This window comes from Orycteropus afer, unplaced genomic scaffold (genome assembly GCF_000298275.1).
Source record: "Orycteropus afer afer isolate SDZICR_OR568_19922 unplaced genomic scaffold, OryAfe1.0 scaffold00145, whole genome shotgun sequence".
NCBI classification, from domain to species: Eukaryota; Metazoa; Chordata; class Mammalia; order Tubulidentata; family Orycteropodidae; genus Orycteropus; species Orycteropus afer.
In genome coordinates, this window is record NW_006921732.1 from 987,730 (window position 1) to 997,515 (window position 9,786).

General features: G+C 42.3%; 1 protein-coding gene across 1 annotated transcript in view; it reads right to left on the bottom strand.

Annotated features, from left to right (window-relative positions):
* Positions 1-2,186: 2,186 nt before the first annotated feature.
* Positions 2,187-9,786, bottom strand: part of FAF1 (Fas associated factor 1) — a 734,611-nt gene continuing 727,011 nt past the window's right edge. Inside the window, exon 19 of the mRNA XM_042781660.1 lies at positions 2,187-2,270. Within this exon, the coding sequence (XP_042637594.1) occupies positions 2,187-2,270 (84 nt within the window). The remainder of the gene's footprint in view (positions 2,271-9,786) is intronic.

Genomic DNA, 9,786 nt, shown 5'->3' on the forward strand with positions numbered 1-9,786 from the left:
CCAGATGTCATGAGTGAACAGTGACAACACTCAGCTGACGTCTTTCCCAGTAATGGCACCTAGAGGACTGTCTGTCTGTTCATCATAGGATTTCATGAGGCTAAGCAGGCCAGACTAGAAAGGAAAAGAATATTCCAAGACAGAGTTGAAAAAGGGTGTGCCAACTTTGCCCACATTCAAGCCACACTTAATAACTTTCATGAAATCTGTTTCAGAGTAAAGACTATATTGTGGGGATACAGAAGTGAAGGTGAATGGGTGGGAAAACATGATGAAATCTAATCCAAATCAGATGGAACAGGTTAAACAGGAACATAAATTGAGAATCCCTTCCCATCAACCCCCACCCATACCCCTGCTGCTGCTCCTGAGTATGGCCTGAGTTCATGGCTGCAGCTTCTCCATAACAGCTGCAGAACAAGGTCTACCTGGGAAAAGAAGAGCTGGTGTCCTACTGCGTCTGTAGCACTGGACATGACTGTGGAGCCACTAGGTTATGGAGGTAGGAGCAGGCTGGAGAGGAAGTACTCACATTAAACTCCCCACTCCCACCCCCCACAGTGGGTCTCCTTTCCTTTCAGCCTTTCTGCAGGGAACCCTGGGTCAGAGAAGGTCTAACTAGTACTAGTTTGTTAGGAACATATCCATTTAAGACAGTGTTCAGGGGAGGTCCCTGGTTGGAGGATCAGTGAAAATATATAAATTGGGAGTTTCCCTGGCCAGTGTCCACTTCTGGTCAAAGGGAAAATGACCAGGCTTATTTTCAGCTTCAGTTAGAGTCTTCTGAGAAACACTTAGCTTGAGGCAGGAAAAACCAGTACGTTCACTCTCTTTTGGGTAAGCACAAAATGGCAAAATCAAGATTTCAACTCCTAGGATAAAGACCACAGGTAATACAAAAACAGATATGGCGAAACAGTTCAACACCAAGAAGAAATGACTGGCTGTGGAGTTAAAACAGTGCTTGCTTCCATGAACTAAACCCAACCTGTATCCAACACAAATCCACATTCACCAAATCAAAATCTGAATCGTAAGTAGGTTCAACACATGTCTTCTGAGCTGAGCCCACAAGTTTGTTCTCTCAAATATGCGAAACTGAATTATCAGCCATAGAATGAGACCCCTTTTATTTGAGATGAGAACCTAATATTTAATATTAAAACATCAAAAGAGTGAAACAGTAGAGCCAGTCCCTTAATACAGTTGGGCTCAGAGTCCGTGGGGCGCTGATCAGACTTGGTGACAAACAACGTACTTAATCCACGAATGACAAGGTTCCAATGTGTGATGGAGTAGAGGGAGAGAAAAGCAGAAGAGACCTGTGTTCAGTGCACACCGATGGACCAACTTGGGAGCTGGTGTCTGTGAGGTTTTAACTGCCAAAATGCAAACCTAACAGCAGCTTCCTGCAGCTGGGCCAGATACTGAAGTCTTGCTATTGGTCCTCTCTTCACACTACCTCAATATTCATTGAGCATTTGAGCAGTTTCCCACGCTGCAGTGGAACAGCAAATACCTCCCAGATGGAACCTGAGACCCAAGACAGCAGCAGTAAAAAAATATCTTGCATATATGTCAAATGCAGTCCTCAAATAAAACCTTACACCTTAGCAAAGAAGTCTTACCAATAAGAATGATATACTTTTTCTCCTACAACATTTAATTTTCATGCTGAGAATGTCCCATTTGATTTTGTTCCCCTGCCTCTTAAAATCAGGTGACAAAGTAAAAATCCAGTCACAAAAATAAAAAGGCAGAGGTGTGTGAGCCCTGGGTCAATGAGACATATCAAATACACAGCATCTTGGTGTCACTGGACAGACAGAACTGTCCTAGACACTGTGGGGAGAGGATGGGCACTGGAGAGGTAAAAATTCTACTTACTGATCACTTACATGGAACAGTGCATTAGTCATTGAATGCGGGTGGGGTGAAGGGCTAGGGGAGAGTGGCAGAGTCGTAATTCTTTGCCTGTGTGAGGAGGCTTGGAAACATACTCATGGATGGGAAATTTTAAGTAGCTATGTTTATTATTACTTTTTTTTTTCCAGCAATCTTGCAAGAGGCAGAAGTGTGACCTTGAATCGAGTGAAACGAGCGTGTGGATGGGTTGGCAAGGAGCCCTTCTCTTGACGCAGGCTTGTAACTTGTCAAGGAATGGCTGTTCCACTGCTGGGCCATGTTTACTCCTTCGCTTCAAGGAAAAGGGTTTCTTGAGGGAACAACTTAACCTCCAATAATGATTTATTTGGATCCAACTGGGTTACCTAGGAAGAAAGAAAACGTATTTAGAAGACTAGAAAAAGCCCTATTTTTTCCCACATGGCTTTCAGAGTCTATCCATGTACATTGATTTTGAGCCCACTGTGCACTGACATGAGCATTTTCACATCTATTACCTCATTCGATCCTCAGTATAACCTGTGATGTAAGTGTTATTTATTTATTTCAAGTGAGGAAACCAGGGCTCAGAGAGGTTAAGTCTCCGAGTTTAGCAGAGGAGCCAACAACATTTGATCTCAGGGCACAGGTTTGGGAGACTTGTTCTCTTCCTAGGCAGGTGGAAGTTCCTGGCCTTCTGCACAGTTCAGCCTGGCCAGCAGGACAGGGAGCTCCCAGGAAAGAGCTCAGTGGCATTCTTGGGGACCTGTGTTTGGTTAGTTCTTGTGGCAGAGAGGATCATTTCTGCTGGGTGAGTGTATTAGCTTCCTGAGACTGCTGTAACAAAGTACCACAACCCGGGTGGCTTCAAACAACAGAAACTGTCTGGACAAATTAATTGTTCTGGAGGCTAGAAGTTCAAAATCAAGTGCTGGCAGGGCCATGTTTTTTCTGAAGGCACTAAGGGAGAATCTATTTCTCTTAGCTTCTGGTGGTACTGGCAATCCTTGGCATTCCTTAGCTTGTAAACATATCAGTCCAATCTCCACCTCTGTCATCACCTGGTGTTCTTCTTTTGTGTCTGTCTCCTCTTCTTATAAGGATACCAGTCATAATAGTTTAGGTCCACTTTAATGATCTCATCTTGCTTAATTACACCTGAAAAGACCCTATTTCTAAATAGGTACTGAGGATTAAGAGTTCAATATATCTTTTTTTGGGACACAACTCAACCCATGAGGACAAGAACTAAGCTTTTGGGGGTGATCTTCCTACTAAATCTACACATAAACCAAAAACCAAACTCACTGCCGTTAAGTTGGATCCAACTCATAGTGACCCCTCCTTGGGCTTTCGAGGTGGTATCACTATGGAAGGTAGATTGCCCAACCTTCCTTCTGAGGAGTGGCTGGTGGGTTTGAACTGCCAGCCTTCTGGTTAGCAGTCAAGTGACTTAGTTACTACGCTACCAGAGCTCCCAAATCTACATAAAGGAAACTGTATAATGCCCACAGCACCATGCCCAAAGATGAATATGTCCCTTTCTGAAGGATGAGAAGGTGGCCTCCTTGGAAGGAATATCACAATCTCCTTGTTGGAGATAATATTTAGTTTGAAAAAAGTCAACATCATAATACAATTTAGTATTTTAGAAAAAAAAATCATTTATGAACTATTGAGAGTAAAACTAGAGAAAAATCTTGGCTTAATGGGATATGCTAATCATACAGGAATATTAAATTAGGTTTATGCTGTCTTGTAGACCAGGGGCTGGGATGGTAGTCTCAGTCTGAGAGGAAGAAAAAGAAAGAAAGAAAATCTTCCAGTTTATCAAAAGGGGTTATTAATTTTCACCAAGTTGAGAAATATGGGTTTAGTGGAAAGGACATGGGCTTTGGAACCACAAAAACTGGTTTCAATCATAGCTGTGTCAGCTATTAGCTTTGTGGCTTTGGAGTTAGTACCAACCTTACAGGATTGATGTGAGGATTACATGAGAAAATATATATAATAAGCACATGGCTGGCACAGAGAGGTAGTCAATGACGGCTGTTATGTGTGTGAGTGAGTGTGAGGATGGCTCTGAGTGTGTGATGGGAGCCCAGGGGACCTCCAGTTGGGCCTGAGGCTGCTGCTCTGTTACATGTAGGAGATCAGCACCTGAGACAGACAATCCTGTCCTCTGCTCAACTCAAGCCACACCTAATGAGATGGCTCCGCTGTCTTCTCCTAGCTGGGGAGGCCCCTGGGGGCCAAGGCCTGGGAGACCGAGTGTCGCAGGCAGGCTGTTGAGCTGAAGGGGGAACACTATCCTTTGACTGTATCCAGATGGAAACCTGGTATGCCCAGGAGGGTCATTAAGGAACACATCCACCTCCAGAATCCTCTGTTTATGAGGAACCCAGAGCGAAGCCTGCTCTACTGCTATCTCTTGGGCCATGGGGCAGGTGGGCAGGCAAGGTGGTGGGGAGGGCCCAGCCTATTGTCTATCTTCCAGTGCACCGGGGGTGGGGGGGAAGCAGCTAGCAAATGTTTACCCACTTTGCCAATTAACACACAATACTGCACAGGCTCTGTCAACAAACATAACTATGCCGCCTCTGCTTCTGACTCGCTGGCATTTTCTGTCCAGCTGCTTCTGCTATTGTTCTTAATTAACATGCCAGAGATCTTCCGGCATCTTCTACTTTGTTATTTGTGGTTTGTAAATATGATGTTGCTGGTAAAAATGAAACCTTAATAGTGCCAGAGCTGTGACTACTGGTAAGAAGATATGCTAGGAAGCCAAAGAGGCTGTGTGCTGGAGAACTGGGCCTGAGCCCCACCTGCTGGGGTGCGGACACACAGGGGGAAAGGTTCGTAAGCTACAGCTAGTTTTCATGAGAAAACTCTGTCCGAGAAAAATAGAGTGGTTTGCTCCATCACTGTAAGCGGGAGAGCAGGGGCTTGGGAAGGAGGAATTAAAATTTCCTGATACTAGGCACTTTAAATATGCTATCTCATATTCCCCATGGCAATCAGGCAAGGCGGGAGGATTTGAGAAAATAGGTTCAAAGTAGTTAAGTCAACTTTGTTAAGGCCACATGGTTTAGTTAAGGGTCTATCCATGCAGCATAGTGGTTAAAAAGAGTGAAGCAAACCTAGATTCAAATCCTAGCTCTGTCATTCACTACCTATATGACCCTGATGATTTTACATAACCTGAGAGCCTCAGTTTTCTCATCTGTAAGATGGGAGTAATCATAGTTTCTCCTTTTTGGGTTGTTGTGATGATTAAATGGAATAATGTTGGTGAAGCCCGTGGTGGAGTGCCTGAGTCAGTAAATGCTCAATAGGTGTAGCCATTACTGACTGGAACATTTCCTTTGGTAGGGGTCCTGGTCCATCCGACTTCAATGCTGATGTTCCCTCAAGTCCTGGAACCCAGGTCTGCATCAGACTATCTTTCAAGTTTCCACCCCACTGCCCAGCAAGAGTACTCCCCCTTCCCTTATCAGATAATGCTGATACCTAGGACCCCTTTCTGTAACTTAGTGGACTGCTTAAAACAAACACGGCTCTGTTGGGGATGTACCCTCTGATGCCCTAGAACCCAAGTAATTTTTTTTCCTCCCTCTGAACATCATTTCAGATAGGAATTTCAAAGTGAACAAGAACAATCTCTGTTTCCATTCTCAATTGCCTTAGACAAAGAAACTGTTGGGGGTCCAAGGGGTTGCAGGACATCATGCTTCTCCTCACCAAGATGGTGGCTACACTGTAAAACTATCCTGCAGTGTTCTGGACTCTATTCGGGAAGGATGTGGAACATTCCAGGAAGGATCACCTGGAAGGGAGAAGCCTGAAAACCATGTTGAGTGCTATGCACTGAACTGTGTCCCCTCAAAATATGTTGGAATTCTAATCCTTACACTTTTGGGTGTAACTCTGTTTGGGAACAGGGCTTTCTTTGTTATGTTAATGAACCCATATCTGCGTAGGGTGTGTCAAAAACCTAATCACTTCTAAGATATAAAAAGAGGAGATTAGACGCAGAAGTAAGCACAAGCTGGGGAAAACATGCCACGTGAAGATCGCCAAGGGACACCAGGGCTATAGAAGCTGTAAGAGACAAGGATCTTCCTCCAGAGTCAAAAGAGAGAACGAGCCTCTCCCTAAAACCTGTGCCTTGAATTTGGACTTCCAACTTCCTAAACTGTGAGGAAATAAGTTCTTGTTCTTTAAAGCCACCACTCTGGTATTTCAGTTACAGCAGCACCAGGAAACTGAGACACAGAAACAGCTAATGATGGGAAACGTCTACTCAGAGGGCACTTGGAAGTAGGTTCTGTGAAGTCCATTTTGACTCATGGTGACCCCATGTATTTATTACACAGTAGAACTGCTCCATAGGGTTTTCTTAGCTGTAATCTTGATCACCAGGCATGTCTTCTGCAGAACTGCTGAGTGGGTTCAAACTGTTAACCTTTAGGTTAGCAGTTGAGCACAAACTGTGCCACATAGGGACCTTCTACTGTCCCTAGAAGTATTAGAACAGGGGCTTATTTACAGATTATGATCACAGTACTAGCGGACATTTAGTGAATAGTTACTTTGTACCAGGCATATTATAAGCATTTTATTCTTATAAGTTAATGTTCCTAATAACCTTCTAAGATAGAGATAATTATTATCACCATTTTACAGATGAGGAAACTCAGCCATGGAGAAGATTAAGTAACTTGCCCTCTTACGGCTTCTATAGCCCTGTGTGCCTTGGCGATCTTCACGTGGCATGTTTTCCCCAGCTTGTGCTTACTTCTGCGTCTAATCTCCTCTTTTTATATCTCAGAAGTGATTAGGTTTTTGACATACCCTACGCAGATATGGATTCATTAACATAAGGTTATCATTAAGATTAGGCAAGTCTTAATGCTACTAAGGGCAGAGCGAGGATTTGAATCAGGGCAATCTAGCTTTGGAACGCATATGTTTAACTATTAGACTATCTTGCCAGATGCGTTGTTGAGAGTGGGAGCCACACAGGGAAAGAAGATGGATTAAATGACGCTGACTTGTTTCTAACCAAGTTTCCAACATATAAGATCTTCATTTTAAGAATGGCAAAAGTTCAAGAGTGAGTGAAAAATCCTGAAATGTTTATAAAATACGAATACAAAAACCCAATCTGAGCTTATGTCCTGCCATTTACTTGGGACTTTACTGAATTATTGACTCTCTACATCAACAGAGAAACCCACGCTTTGGGACTCCTTGAGGAGGAGTGGCGTTCACAGATAAGAAGTACGGCTTGACTTTGTCTATAGTTAGAAAAGGAAAGTAAACCATCTTGACATTTTCTTCACTGTACTTGGGAAACCTGAATATTTTTTCATTAAATTAGCATTTCAGCAAATTGGCTTTGTGAAACATGTTTATGTCACCAAAGAGGGGACATATTCTCTGCCAAACAGTTATTCTCTTCTGGATTAATTTTCTCAGCAGTTTTATCTTCTTTATACATCTTATTTCTGTTACTTCCCTGGACCTCAGTTCCTTTTCTGACAAGCATAACACTGCTACTAAGAAAAATGTGAATCCATGTGGCAGGTTCTCATCCTAGGCCATACCGAACAAGTCCCAGAATGTTAGAGTGAGAAAGTTCCTTAAATGCCAAAGTCCAACCCCTTATTCCACAGGTAGGCTGAGACTCAGAAAAGTCAACTGACTTGGCTCATCAGAGGCAGACGCAGTATTCCACCCCAGAATTCCTGATCCTGGGGATCTTTCTAGCCACAGCATTCTGCCTTTCACTGTTTTATTTATTTATTTATTTTTGGTATATGAGCATAAATTTACTACTACTATTAGGCTGGGGGCTATATGAGGGCAGAACTTTGTAATACTAAAAATAACAGTAGCAGCAATATTTGCATAGTACTTTATACATACATAAACATTAACTTACAATCAGTGGGCTAGGTATTAACAACCCTTTTTATCTTATTTAATTTTGCTGAGGTAATGACTTTATTTTAAAATCAAATAAAGGATCTAGTATTTTAACATTTAGAAAAAAATACTAGAATGGATTGTTTATATGTTCAGAATATATTTTAAGAGCCTATGGGTGAAATGTACTGCAGGAGTACTTGCTATCATGCTCTACTCTGTTGTTGTTGTTGTTGTTACATACCGTGGAGTCGGACCTGACTCATAGTGACCCCTCCTTGGGTTTCCGAGGCAGTGTCACTACAGAAGTAGATTGCCCCATGTTCCTTCCGAGGAGTGGCTGGTGGGTTTGAACCGCCAACCTTCTGATTAGCAGTCAAGTGCCTTAGGCACTGTGCTACCAGAGCTCCCATGCTCCACTCTATCAATTAAAATAAACCAGACCCAGAAACTGGGCTTGCCCATGATCACTCAGAGAGAGGCAGGGCCAGAACCAGAACCCAGGCTTTCTGACTCCAGCTTCTAGGTTATTTCCATTGTTTCTCTCCTTCTGCAAGGGGCCTAACAGAATTTTCTCTCATCGTATAAACTATAGCCCCTCAGGATCACTATGGAATTGGGAAACCACCAAAGATTTCTCAAATGTATTCTTGCTTTTAGAGTAAAAGATGCATTTCAAAATGCTCCAGCATTTCCAAGGGTAAAAAGCTCTCTGTTCTCAAATTCTAGTATTTGCCTGTTGCCTCAGAGGATAACCACCCACCACTTTCTAGAATATGTGCTGGCACCACTGTGAGCAGAGGGAGCTGGATCCCTAGGAACAATTTTTCACCACAATGGTAGAATATTTACAAACTTCTAGGCCACAGAGGGGTGCAAACACCAGAACTTGTCCCTACTCTTCCTTGCTTCCTGTCCCCTGCCCCTTCTCCCACAGTATGTGAAAGACACCAGGTCTCATCCTCTGTATCAACACAGACCGATCACACAGACACACCTCAGTGAACTTCCGCAAGCATAAGGAAATCCACCTCTTTTGTAATGGACCATATTTCTCTGGAAGACCTTTTTTACTTCTTAGCTTTCAACAAGCTCTCCCTCCTCTGAACTCTATACTGACTGCCAAGGCTGTACACTCAGGGGCAGATTAGCCAATAAGCAAGATAAACATGTGCTTAGGGAATCAAAAAAAATAAAAAACAAAACCAAAAACCAGAGACATTAGCTGTTCAAAGTAAGGACCCATAGATGACAAGCAGATAGGATTCCAGGAGAAGCGAGCACTGCAATGGAAGGGAAGTGGCAGCGCATTAAATAGAATTGATACCATTTTATAAATTTTGTATATGATAACAATTCTATTTTCCTTTTTATTGTGGACCAACTGGATATAACCTCACATTCAGTTCTCTTTTGTTGACCACGTAAGAATGCACCAGCAGCACTATCATCACGTGATTCCTGACCTATCTGGTCCTCTTCTATGCAAAGTGAACCCAAATGCATGATCAGATTGAGCATATCCCAGATTGAGCATGCCCTTCTATTTGTTTCATGCTCTTTGCAATTCCTTTAGTGCCCACTAGGTATCTGCAGTAGTCCAATAACTGTGAAGATGCAGCATCAAAGGACAAAAAGTGAGTACACAAGTTTCTAATTATTATTTCAAGACAAAAACATTAGTGGAGATCTGTGAAGGGGCTACCAACAAACATCATATGGCAAACATGAATATGAAATTATTTCTGATTGCCTTGTAAGTACTATTTCTTTAGACTGCTCAGATCCAAAGAACAAAATTACATGTTCCAAATCATTTTTTTAACTTAATAATTTTCAAATATAAACTTTTGGGTTAACATCCAAATTCAAATCTAAATTTTATTTAATAAATTTTACATATTTTGAATTGTTCAAATTTATTTGCTATGGTAGAACCAAGTTTAAAAAGTGACATAATTTTTTTTTTTT